At 40.6% G+C, this 14,314-nt stretch overlaps 1 protein-coding gene across 1 annotated transcript in view; it reads right to left on the bottom strand.

Annotated features, from left to right (window-relative positions):
• Gabrb1 (gamma-aminobutyric acid type A receptor subunit beta1) overlaps positions 1-14,314 on the bottom strand; it is a 422,689-nt gene that overhangs the window by 12,936 nt on the left and 395,439 nt on the right. The window contains exons 6-8 of the mRNA XM_032916107.1: positions 8,035-8,172; positions 7,747-7,899; positions 4,076-4,320 (exon numbers count right to left, since the gene is read on the bottom strand). Of these exons, the coding sequence (XP_032771998.1) occupies positions 4,076-4,320; positions 7,747-7,899; positions 8,035-8,172 (536 nt within the window). The remainder of the gene's footprint in view (positions 1-4,075; positions 4,321-7,746; positions 7,900-8,034; positions 8,173-14,314) is intronic.

The following is a 14,314-nucleotide window of genomic DNA, read 5'->3' as shown; positions in this document are numbered from 1 at the left end:
TACTCCCTTGGAGGATGAATACTGCTGTTTAGGCCAGAGAATTACTTTCCTTCCCAAGTTACTTTAGAACATGATGTTTCACCCCAGCAATAGTAGCCCCAACTGGGACACTGTTCACTCATTCCATCTACATTTGGAAGAGTCAGTAAAATCTTAGCCCTAATCACTTTGAAGCTTATTTTCAACAGTATACGGCATGGTGATTTATAATGAATACCATAGTTTCTCATAACATGTTTAATAAAAAACATTATTAATCAGTGATTTCACTACCTAATGTGCAAGAGGCCCCTGAGTTCAATACCTAGCAACACACACACACACACACACACACACACACACACCAAATGGAAAAAAAAAGGAACAATAAGACAGCGTTGGATAGAAGCTACTGTCTCCTTTTCTCATTTCATATGAGGATGTAAGAATTTATAAAGCATAATGACATGTCAGTCAATAACTTAAATGAGCTCTAAAATCTTTAATGGAGAAGGTCTATCTGATACTCATTCACTCCCTAAAGACATCCTTATTCCAGTTCTACCCCACTGTAGCCATTGAGGAAAGAATAGTAAATACACTAGACAAAGCCCTGTTGTCTCTCATGGTAAATTAGTCTAACAAGAGAAAGATGCTAAAGAACAATGATACCAACACATGCTACTGTGGCAGTCCGACAGCAGAAGTGTAGGGTTCCTTGGGGACAGTGAACAGAGGAAGTAAGTACAAGCAGAATTGTGGTTCCAGTTCAGGCATCTCCAAAGGCCAGTGAGCTTTGTAAGAAGCAGAGTGATGGAACTGGAACTAATCCCTTCTACACCACAGACTGCAATATTAGTCCATCGAATGCCATGTTCAAGCCCGTGACTTACAGCCATTTTCTTTCATGCTTTCAATTGGGACATGTAAGCTGAAATGAGCCCCTTCCCCTCCAAGTTGCTTTTGGTCATGGTGTTTTACACAGCAACAGAAACCTTAACCGAAATAGTATTTATGGTATGAATGTCCTATACCTCGTCTAATCTCTCTTCTATTTCAGAATATTTTGGTTGCTTTCAGTTCTACACTGGTATTTCTACTTCCTACAGACTTTAAAATATATTAATTATGTTATTCTATAGTGATAAATTTTCAGGTCAACATTTGAGATTCATAAAGTTGCATTCTCTTGGTTGTGATATCACTTTCCTGTTTCTGCTCAGGCATGTTCATATTTTACTATGGACCAAATATTTGGAATGACATGTTAGAGAGACTCTGGGCTGTTATTATCCCTGGAGAATTTTGGGTTTTGATTTTTTAGGAACTTTAATCACTAATATATTACCCAGAATCGCTGGAAACTCGGTTTTATGTATCGTTAGATTGGGTCTACTTCAGATTTTTCCCTTATTCTTATGACATAAACTTTATTCCTAAATTAGGATCATTTTGAGAATTTTTTTTTGCTTTCTTTTTTTCCCCATTTTTATTAACCTGGGTATTTCTTATTTACATTTCAATTGTTATTCCCTTTCCCAGTTTCCAGGCCAACATCCCCCTAACCCCTCCTCCTCCGCTTCTATATGGGTGTTCCCCTCCCCATCCTACCCCCATTACCACCCTCCCCTCAACAATCTTGTTCACTGGGGGGTCAGTCTTGGCAGGACCAAGGGCTTCCCCTTCCACTGGTGCTCTTACTAGGCTATTCATTGCTACCTGTGAGGTTGGAGCCCAGGGTCAGTCCATGTATAGTCTTTGGGTAGTGACTTAGTCCCTGGAAGCTCTGGTTGGTTGGCATTGCTGTACATATGGGGTCTCAAGCCCCTTCAAGCTCTTCCAGTCCTTTCTCTGATTCCTTCAACGGGGTCCCGTTCTCAGTTCAGTGGTTTGCTGCTGGCATTCGCCTATGTATTTGTCGTATTCTGGCTGTGTCTCTCAGGAGAGATCTACATTCGGTTCCTGTCAGCCTGCACTTCTTTGCTTCATCCATCTTATCTAGTTTGGTGGCTGTACATGTATGGGATACATGTGGGGCAGGCTCTGAATGGGTGTTCCTTCTGCCTCTGTTCTAAACGTTGCCTCCTTATTCCCTCCCAAGGGTATTCTTGTTTCCCTTTTAAAGAAGGAGTGAAGCATTCACATTTTGGTCATCCTTCTTGAGTTTCATGTGTTCTGTGCATCTAGGGTAATTCAAGAATTTGGGCTAATATCCACTTATCAATGAGTACATACCATGTATGTTTTTCTGTGATTGGGTTACCTCACTCAGGATGATCCATTTGCCTATGAATTTCAAAAAGTCATTGTTTTTGGTAGCAGAGTAGTATTCCACTGTGTAGATCATTTTGAGAATTTAATAGAAAACTCAATGCATTTCCTATATGTATGGGTTAGAAATAAACCCTAAGTCCAGATGCTGAATTCCACATTGTGGAAAATAGTTGAAACCTAATTTTGTTTTTGTTTTTGTTCTTTTTTCCTCTGAGGCCTTAGTCATATTTCCCTTTGTGACATTTTCTGTTGCTTACAGAACTTAAGAAAGCAGCTAAAGGGAGAAAGTGTGTACTTGGTTTCACAATTTAAGAGTATTGTCCATTGTGGTCAAAAAGTCTCTGAGAGAGAAGCTAGCAGTCCTGTTTCATTCACAGTCAAGAACTAGAGAGCAATGGATTCCCTCTCTCAACCAGCTGCTTTTTAAAAAACGCAGTCCAGGACCTAATCCAGAGAATGGTGCTATACTCTGTAGGACAAGTCTTCCACTAACACAACCCCAAATAACCTGAGGTAATCCCTCACAGGAACACCAAAGGCAAAACCAAACCAAACACTTCCTCTCAAGTGCATTTGGAAGCTCGTGTCTCAGGTGAGTGTATATCCTGTCAAGCTAACAGTACTAACCATCAAATGGCCGTCTTAGTTTCTTGGCCTCTTCCCTGGACATTCGGAGGAAGTTTATACGCAGAGTTTGAGCATTGGCTACTGTATTCTTCCTGAAATTTCAGGTATCCCGGAAGTATTGGCGTCTATTGCTTTGACTCATCCAGCCAAGAAATCTGCAGTTTCCTGCTGACATGCTGCTGTGAAAAGCTGGGCACCTCATGGCCTGTGGTTCTCAAAGTGCAATTCACTCTTCTCTGAAGGCCAGGGCTTTCCTGTCTTTCACTCCTCTTCAGTCACTAAAGTCTTTAAGCAGCATTAAAAAATTGCAGGTTTTCATGACTCCAGGCTATAAGTGAGTTTGATACAAACTACTTTGTATTTTAATTTTGGCAGCACATTTGGGCTCTCTCTCTCTCTCTCTCTCTCTCTCTCTCTCTCTCTCTCTCTCTCTCTCCCTCTCTCTCTCTCTCTGAGAAGTACTTGTAAAGTGCACACTCAACTGCTTTCCTGGTTGAATCTGAGCTCGTGGCTTAACCACACTAGGAATACCTTCAGTTCTACTGAGGGTTAAGTCAGCTACCTCTCCACTGTTTGCTGAGCAGCGTCCACATTATCCTTCCACATGTAATTTCACGAACAACTTAGAATGAAGCCCAGGGGACTTGCGGCTGAGCTCAGACACAGGGATACACTCTAGCTGAGGTATGGGTTTTGTGCCTCCCCCAGGATCTCCAAGTGTGGGAAACTGTATTTTCAGTGTGACAGTGTTGGGAGGTAGATCTTCAAGATTCATAGCTTAGTGAAAGGTGGCTAGCTAATTGTAGATGCTGTTCTAGGAAGGGGCTCAGAGAGCCCCACATTTCTGTCTGGATTTCTGCTTTGTGACATAGTCACTTTGCCCCACATATAACTTACCAACATCCATAGTGGCAAAGTCAGTAGCATGCTGTTCCGACTTGCAGCCTCCAAAACGGTGTGCAAACAAACTCCTTGTCTTTATAACATCAGCCTGCTTCAGCTGTTTTGCTACAATCATGCTAACTAATAATTTTCCTCAGTCAAATATTCTCAAATCTGTATCCTGAGGAGATGGCTTCGTCTTCATAACAACAAATAATGGTTCATAAATGTGTTTTTCTGTTAAGAATATTCCCGGGCAGCCCTTCATTGATAAAGATAATAGAAGTGATATTAGCAATATATGGTGCATTACCTGGACTTTGTTCATCTCCAGTTTGTTCTTTTCATTGGCACTCTGGTCTTGTTTGCTCGCTCCTTTTTTCTGAGGGCCTTTTCCGAAGAAAATGTAATTTACAAAGGCGTACTCCAGTAGAGCCAGGAACACGAACACAAAACAACCCATGAGATAGATATCAATCGCTTTGACGTAAGGGATCTTTGGCAGAGTCTCCCTGAGGTGAGTACTGATGGTTGTCATGGTCAGCACCGTGGTGATTCCTGGGGGCAGAAAACGGAAGCTCAGCTGTGGGCACCTTTGTGAAGCTATGCTTTCCAAAGCCAGGAAGATAACGCTGCCCCTTCATGGTGTATTGCCACGATGGCAGTAGCATGATGAACCACTGAACTAAAGCGCGTACGTTTCTAAAGATGAAATGACGGGCTTTCTCTAGATTCTATTACTAAGGCATGGCATAGAGTGCACAGAGAATGGAGGGCTGATGATGGTTTAAAAATAAGTACATCTATACGCTTATATACATGCTTCATCTATATTTATCTATATCATCTATATCTGTGCCTATATCTATGATATAGGCATATTATATCTGTGAAAAGGCATTATATCTGTGAAAAGGCAGAACAAAATCCTGCAAGGTGAACTGTGAGGACCACCTCAGAAAGCTATTTTCTGACCCCACCCCCTCTCTCTTACACACACACACACAGCCACACACACACACACCACACACACACAGACACACCGACACACAGCCACAGCCACACGCATACACACACGCACACACACAGCCACAGCCACACACAGCCACACACACAGCCACACACACACACACACACACACACACACACACACACACACACACACACACACACACACACACACACACACACACACAGCCACACACACACACACACACACACACACACAACACACACAGACACACACACACACACACACACACACACACACACACAGCCACACACACACACACACACAGCCACACACACACACACACACACACACACACACACTCACACACACACACAGACACACACACACATAGACACACACGCACACACACACACACACACACACACATAGCACACACACACACACACACACACACACACACACACACACACACACACACACACGGGCACACACAAATTCGCTAAAAGTTTATAAAGTTCCTAGGATCCCACTCCCTTCTCTCTCTGCTGTGCAGCTGCATCCTTACATCCTCCTTCTTTCCCCTTTCTCCATCCCGCAGCCATTTCCCTCTGGAGTCTGTCTTTGTGAGCCTGATCTCCACAGCAGTCACTGCTAGACTCAAAGTCGGTGACCAGGTTGGGGTAACTGACTTCACCTCACGAATCTATACCAAACCTCAACTCAAAGTTTCGTTTTACAGTTTCTGCTCACTTGTCATTCATGTGGGGCATTGCCAAAGGAAGAGACATTTAAGGAAGTTTGTGATTTACATTAAGTGTCCTCTATATTCAACACCATCTTTGTTGCATTGTATTGGCTGTTGAAATATTACCTTGGTTTTATAGTTTCCAGGGCCTGTAACCAGTTCATTTCCCAGTGCCAGGAAAAGGTTTATTAAAAAGCAGTGTGTAGATTTGATGCAGAAGTTTAATACCTACAGATTCAGTGCTGGTTATGGTTCATGTGCTCTGCCTGATCTAAACAGTGTTAATGGAATAATGCTTGTGTGACCGTGAACCGAGGGTATTGTACTGACGATGGTAATGATGCAATAATGATTGAGAGAAAAGAAATACAAAGAGAAACTAGACTTGTGTAGACAGTTTGCATAATAATAGACAATAAAGTCAGAAGGGAAACGGGGTTGGAAGTTCCTGGGGAGAGTTGAAGGGGGAGTAGTGAGGTGAAATGATCGAAATACTTTGTGTATGTGCAAGACATTTTCAAAGAATAAGTAAAAATATTATTTAAAATGGGTTCAATCCAATATGTTTAACTCAAACGTATTGGCTTGATAAGAATTCCCTTATCAAGTTTATACCTTATCTTGTTTATTTGAATAAACCTTTAAAGTTCATCTACCATAGTACTAGCTAATGTGTTTACAGTAATAACCATTCTTTTATATAGCCACTAAATTTATGCTTTTAGTTTTTATTTTAAATTAGAAAGTAGTAAATAAATGTTTTAAGAAGGCAGGGGTGGGAGGGCCGGTGGGAGAGGCAGGGGTGGGGTGGGGATAGGGGTTTGTGGAGGGGAAACTGGGAAGGGGGATAACACTTGAAATGTAAATAAAATAGCCAATAAAAAACGATATCTTGTTCTATATTTTAAAGATTTTATATGCCAGACATCTTTCATATATGTTTGGTTTCTTAAAAAATTATCTGCCTTTGTGAATGCAAGTGCCCAAGGAGGCCGGAAAGGGCATCGGGGCCCTTAGATCTGGATCTACAACTGGCTGTGAGCCACCCATGGGTGCTGAGCTTATGTCCTCTAAAAGAGCAGTACAAGCCCTTAATTGCTGTGCCGTCTCTCCGCCCCTCTCACCTTTAATGTAAATGTCATTTGCTCTGAGAATAGGCACCTATAGAGAGCCACAGTGCACTTGTAGACTTGTGAGATTTTTCCTTGATCTGGATTGGCTATCATCCAGAGTCTTACCTTAGCATACGCACAGGGTTATATTCACATTATACTGGTGTGTTGAAGGTGCATATATAATATAAACAACTATTTGTCTGTGTTCTTCGTACTTACAATATCCTCAGGTTGATACGAGGCTACGATCACTTGACTTTGCGAGGCTCTGCACTCAGCCAGTGGAAGAGGGCTGGAGATATGGCAATTAGTCTATGTGTGAGGGGACACACTGGGCAATTAATGAACTTAGTCATTTCAAAGGAGAGGAGATGTAATGCGTTGTCTAAGCCAGATGTGATGTTTCCCTCCTTTCCCTTGTCTCTCTGAAACTGGAGTGATATCTAATATGTTTCTGAGTATTAAGTAATGAAGCAGAACTACACACGGATAAATCATCAGACATATTTTACACATTGTAGCCTCCCAAAGAACCATTTACACTCGCAAATATAGCCTTCCAGTTTTCAGTAATTATTCAACCATGGTAAGATTAATTCTGAATTTTGTTCCAACAAATGGGAGAGCATTTTTTATTCTGTCTTGATCACAGATCATTAATATAGCTGATGAATTGTTTGCGCCTTATTGAACATAATGAGCTCTATTTGAAGGAGAGACGCAGTTTGATGTGTTTTAACTTCAGTTAATCAAAGGGTAGTATTTCTCGACAATTGATGTAGCTTGCTAACAGTCACGAGTTCTAGCATTCTCCACGTTTATTTTAAAATAATGAGTTACAATTGTTTCCACACTCCGAAGCAGGGAACAAAGAGGAAGTCATCATAGATTTGGGGAAAAACACAATATAATGAGATTCTATCAAATAATCTACAAAACGCTCATATGATGGGAAACATATTCCATTTTTTTTGTCAAGTGCTAAGAGATATTGCATTCTTACACTTCATTTTGGATATTTTATTTTTAAGTATCCCATTGCAGCCTAATTCCTTTACTTGCTACATGAGAGGTCTTGCTTTTGATCCTGAATATTAGCACTTTGTCCGAAGGGCTGATTTACTGGCCAAGAAAAAGAGGGACTGCATTACCTAGGGCGACTCTGGCTGCAGATGCATCATAGTTGATCCAAAACGACACCCAGGACAGAATTGTGATCAGCGTGGAGGGCATGTAGGTCTGCAAAATGAAGTAACCGATGTTTCTCTTTAGACGAAAACTTAGTGATAGTCGTGGATATGCCCCTGGGGGAGAGAGAGAGAGAGAGAGAGAGAGAGAGAGAGAGAGAGAGAGAGAGAGAGAGAGAGAGAGAGTTATTTGATTTAGAATCACCATCTCTTTTTATAATGCATGGATTATTAGGGAGGAAACTTCTTTACCTGTTGTGAACTCCACCTTCTTGGACACCATCTTGTAGTCGACAATTGAAAATTGGGGAAGCTCAATTTTATTGACCCCAGTTACTGCTCCCTCTCCTCCATTCCAGTAAAATTCGATGTCATCGGTGGTATAGCCATCTGAAGTGAAGAAGCACAGCACAGTCATAAAAAGCACCATTGGGCTATTCTGAAGACAGTTGTCCACCCAGAGGAAAGATCCAGAGCACATTAGGATCAAAAAATCATTTTGACCTTGAATGGAGATAGATGTCATATGGATGCCATTTCTATGGGTTAGGAGTGGCTACACTGAGGATGAGATGCATCTGGCTTTAGCGAGCATAAGCTCCCAGGCCCTTTGCTACCCTGAACCATGGTTACAAATTTGTTTTTATTGTATCTACAGATGGGTGCTTTTCTGTTCAAGCAAGGGGTGGCTGCATTTCAGGGCTCTGGAAGTGGGTTTGGATTGTGTGTTATCTAAGAACAAAAACAGAATCAAATGATAAACATGGTTATTAAAAGGAGGGCCTTAGGGATAATGAAATGGAATATAGCAAAAGATTCAAATCTTTAATAAATGATCCAGGCATTTACAAAGAAACATGTTCTGTTTAGAAAAGTAACTCGGCTTAGATCCTTCCATAATAGCTACTACTACTACTGTTATACATAACACACAGGTAAAATCTTAGGAATTATTTACATTCTTGATTATACTAGGTGCTTTATGAATTATTGATCTCTTTGGATTTGTAAGGGTGGACTTTGATGTCAACGAAACTCAGAGAAGATTGAAGACAGCCCTGGCTTTGACATGGAAGGTCTTATATTCATGGCCTGTCCTTTTCCTTCTGGTCTGTCCCCATTTGTCAGTGGCTTAGCTGAGTCATGGTGGTGTAGAAGTGTAAATTGTATAACAAGAATAATGCTTGGATATGTTTTAAAATTCTAAAAAATAATCCGGCGCATTTAAAATCAAGTTCAACCCAGTTAGACACACAGCTGGTGTTTCCCTTTTTGTTTTATACTCACCTCGAATTTAGAAAAGCATTATTTTTTCTTAGAGTTACTGACACTTGTTTCAAAGATAACCTTATGAACACTTTATAGTATGCATTATGCTGGTCTACTTTTGATTAAAGCAGTTGCATCTTTCCAAGATATTTACAGAGAAAGCTTAAGATTTGGGAGGGGAATTTAGGTGACAAAGAACTGCACCAGTTTACCAGTTCAAGCACGAGGTAAATTTTAGTCTTTGTCTTGGTTCCTCTTTTGTGGGTATGTGTGCCTGAGGAAAAAGCTGTTTTGGTTTTACTCCTTAAAATAATTAAAATTCAAAAACATTTAAAAAATTCTGATCCCTGAATTTATTGAACAATAGCTGTTTTATATTTGATACCCCTAATTTATCGCAAAATATTATAATGTATTTAATTTCTCATTAAGCCATCACCCATTAAAACTTTTTTCTTTTCTCCAAGAGTAATATCCATATGAAATAATTCATGTACCATTTATTTACTGTTCTATGTAAACATTGTTTCTAAGAATCTGTTGGGCTACTTGGGAGTAACTGATATATTGGAGATTTATGTTAAACTTGGGTACAAATATATGACACTAATGCTTAACATTGTTTTGAATATCTGACTGGAATCCATGAACAGCTCTACAGAAGTTATGTACATAGATAGATGGCTGATGGATATATCCATGTATCACATATATATCCATGTATGTATATATGTAATATGTACATGTGATATATATATACATATATGTGTGTGTGGTGGACTGATTAATAGATGTGTGATGGATGGATAGAAGAATAGATGGTTTGTAGATGACTGGAATAATAAATATGTGATGGGTGGATGGATAAATGGATATACGAGCGATGGATGGATAGATAGGTGATAGGTATTTAAGTGATGGATAGATAGACATGTGATAGATGGAAGGATCGATAGGTGATAGATGGATAGGTTGGTGATGGATAGATAGATGGATTATGGATGGATGGATAGATATAGGATGGATGGACTGTAGATGGGTGATGAATGGACAGATAACTGATGGATAATGAGTAGATAGCTTGGTGATTGATGGAGAGATAGACTATGATGAATTGCTTAATAGATGCACGGTAGATGGATGGAGGAATAGATAGATAAGTGATGGATGGATGGGCAGACATACAGAGAGATGAACAGATAAACACAGAGATAATCTCCACATGCAGGAATATAAAAGTTTCTGGCTTGCTCTAGGCTTTCTAAACTAACGAGGTGATAGATTTCAACCTCCAGCTACTGTTTCAGTTGTTAGAATCTAGGGCAAAAATTCAAGCATGAGTTCGAGTTGTGAGAGTCACAGAGAGTTTTGTAGTTTGGGTTAAGAGAGAAGAAGGAGTGGGCGAGCCAAACTGGCAGCTCTGTTAGCTCCGACTTCAGCATAACACTAAATAAAACTGGAATGTGACCATCAGCCAAAGCAGACTTTAATATTCACGTTTGTTCTCTCTTACATAATATTTCCCTTCCCACAGTCTAGGTGGCCCAGTTAGCCATGGTCTGGGAACAGTAAGTGGAAAATTCTAAACATAAACATTTCACGAGGCATGCACATCATTCTTAGCAGTGCTATGAAATCCCATGCTCTCCTGCTCTAGCCCATCCAAGATGTCAGAGACCTCTTGGTCCAGCGCATCCTTGCTGAACCATTTATGCTTCCTACCCATTTGCTATTTGGTATCAGTTATCTGATCAACTGCCTCGTACTTCAGGGTCTCATTCAAATGACCTTTCTTGATAGTGAGACTATATTCACTTAGGCCTGATTGCAGTTTGTTACAGTTGTCATTGCATATGTTGTACCTGAAGTTGTTTCTGTTTTATTGTGCTCATTATTTGTTGTTCTTTGTCTAGTTCATGTCCTAGATACGTATGGAAAGGAAAGGTACAGTCTGTATGGGGTTGGCCTATGCAGTGCGTTGGGCCTCTCTCTTCTGGACTTCTTAAACCATACCTCCTTGTGGACAAGGAGAAACCACTGCATTCAACAATTCACGTAGTCAGTGGTTTGGGTCTTTATTTCTAAGCTCATTTCACTTTGTTTAACTAAAACTCATTACTCACAGTGCTGTAGGCACTGAGATAATTACATATGATTTGGGGGAGAAAAGAGAACTCGAACTCTCATTTATATAGATGCTGGAGCTCTCATGGGAGCGATAATGGCAGCTGGATCCAAGCAAAGAATAGAGGCCTTGGAGCACACCATTATTCAAAGGTTACACAAGAACATTTTGCCACAGAGAGAGAACATCAATTTACTCACGCCTAAACAATCTATTTACCAAAGGTTTTCCTTTATGAACCGGTGACTTCACACAGCGTTTCAGTCTTAGCACTCCGATACCAAGGATGTTGTTTCCTAGCAACAACCACAGAGAAGCACTCAGAATTTCCTCTCAGCCCCTGGGGACTTCTTAGTGATGCGGAAAGTACAGATAAAATTAAGTTGATGTCAATAGATGAAGATACACAGAGCTAGATGAAGATACCCAGAGCTGGTTCAGTGTGAAAGTGTCTGAATATTAGTATTCTCTCTGTTTGAAATACTTTATTTTGGATGAATTTTCTGCTCTGCAAATAAAAATTATTCTTCTCTGTGCCTCAGTAGAACTATAAGGATGGTTAGATATTGTTCTTAGATGGGTTGAGATGATGTAGGGACTTAAACTTCCATCCATGAGCAGACCGATGGAAACATTTCTTTTTGAGGAAGTTCTTAGAAACATAGCAAGATCCGTGATCTTGATGGACTTGGGACAATCCTTAAGATATATTCTTTCAGCATTTGTTGATTAGCTCAAGGCTAGGCAATGATACAGACTGTTATATTCTCAATGTGCCAGCGAGGTTCGTGTGTTGGGAATTGTTTTTACCAAAGCAACAGTCTCAGGAGGTCAGAACTTTTGCGGGTGTTTTAACTCAATAAGCAAAAGCAGTTATATTGTTAACAGGATGCTGGCATCCTTGTAAAATACTTGCCCCCACCCGTCTCTCCTGCCCTCTGTCTCAGATAGAGAGAGCACCATTGTGGAACCCTGGCTGACCTAGAATTTATTATGTTGACCAGGCTGATCTGAAATCCACAGAGCTTCACCTGCCTCTGCTTCTGGAGAGCTGGGACTGAAGGGTGTTAGTCAAGCATGTGGTCAGACTTCATCTGGCTGTTTTGTTCTTGTGTTCTCACCCTGTGGCCCTTTGTCTTCTCTTTTCCAGTAAGGGGTGGTACAGCAAGAGCATGCTCACCAGCGACTGGGCTTTTGACTTTAGCTTACATCAATGAACAGAGCTGTGAACGAGTAGCATTTTGTTGTTTAGAAAACATCTAGTCCACCATCCTCTGTGATAGAAGCACAAAGCAAGCATAGGTCTAAGACAGACAATTTCGTTGGTGTGCCTTGGGCCAAATGAACTGGAAGTGATCATGTGATATGAGTTGGTTTGGAGAAGCCTAGGATTCCTGGTTAGCAGTTGGGTGAGAAGCCATTTTGTTTACACACGAGAAACCCAGAGTGGACCTGGCAGTCCAGACTTGAGAACCTTCCTGATTCCATCAGCATTATTTACACCGAGTGAGAATGCTCTCCATTTCATTCATGATCAGCATGCCAGCCTTTGGAGGTCTTTACCATTCATTTTTCCAGATCCATGATATTCTCGGGGCACTATTGTCCATAGGAATCAGAGCTTAGAAATGATCTCAGTTAAATAGAAGGCCTAAGCAACAAACCAGTAAATGTTTGGGGGCTCATCGCGGTTCTGTAGTTCACTCATCTCACAGTTGTCCAGGCACTGGGACAGCTAGTTAGAATTTTATACGAGCATTAGACAATGGGTTCTTTAAAAATTATTTTAGTGTGTGTGTGTGTGTGTGTGTGTGTGTGTGTGTGTGTGTGATATCATGTGCATGTATATGCATATGTTTGGAAGTCAGTGGTTAACTTTGCATAGTGTTTTTCAGAAGGCAAACCTTAATTTTTTGAGTCAAGGTTCTCATTGGACCTTATAGATTGCTGATTTGACTAGGTTGATTGGCCAACAAGCCGAAGGTTCTACCAGTCTCTACCAATGCTGGGATCAAGTGTGAATTATCAACTTGGCTTTTTTATTTGGGAATAATCAGGTCCCCATGCCTGGGCAAAAAAAAAAAAAAAAAACAAAAACCAACAAACAAAAACAAACAAACAAAAAAACCATTTTATTGAAGGCACTGAAGGGGTTTGCAACCCATAGGAAGAACAACAATATTAACCATCCAGAACCCCCACCCCACAAGAGCTCCCAGGGACTAAACCACCAACCAAAGCTTACACATGGAAGGACCCATGGCTCCAGCCGCATATGTAGCAGAGGATGCCCTTGTTGGGCATCAGTAGGAGGAGAGGACCTTGGTCCTGTGAAGGCTTGAAGCCCCAGTGCAGGAGAACCCAGGGCAGGGAGATAGGAGTGGATGGTTGGGAGGGGAGTGCCCTCATAGAAGCGGGGGTGGGGGATAGCAGGGCTCTGGAGGGGAAACTGAAAAGGGGATAACATTTGAAATGTGAATACATAAAATATCCAATTTAAAAAAAAAACCACTTAACTGCTGAGCCGTCTCTTCATACGTCGTCTGAAAACATGTTTTAAGAAGAAGAAAATATATTATCCTGGACATCGTCTGTCATCTGATCCTTTTCCAACCTATGTGTGAGTAGGAAACAATCTCAGTAGTTCTCCTCTGTCCTAGCATCTTTATCTGCAAAGACCTTTCATGTACCCTTCTGTCATTTTCTCCATGTGCTAGTTTTTCCTCGAACCCACGTGCCTTTCTGTCCAATAGTTTCTACTGTGTTTGTTTCAGATCATGTCCACTTAAGGACTATACTTCAGACTTGATATTGTTTGTTTAAATTGTTTTATCCATTTGTTTATTTTTTGTAGTATTGGGTGTTTAACCTACAGCCTTGAACATGGTAGGCAAATGTTATACCAGTGACATTATATTAACTAAATTAAGAAGCACCTGACGTGAAGAAGAACTTACATATATCTAAAAATTATTGAACTCTTACTGGTCTGTTAACATAACATTATTAGTTTTTAAATTATAGGTTTTACTCTTGATCACTGATACAATTCACAGAACTCAAAGAAGGTTAACAAGCAGAAGGACTCTAGTGAGGATGCTACAATCCCACTTGGGAGGTAGAAGAAAGCAATCATGG

Source organism: Rattus rattus, chromosome 11 (assembly GCF_011064425.1).
Source record: "Rattus rattus isolate New Zealand chromosome 11, Rrattus_CSIRO_v1, whole genome shotgun sequence".
NCBI lineage: Eukaryota > Metazoa > Chordata > Mammalia > Rodentia > Muridae > Rattus > Rattus rattus.
This window is presented reverse-complemented; position numbering and strand designations above follow the sequence as displayed.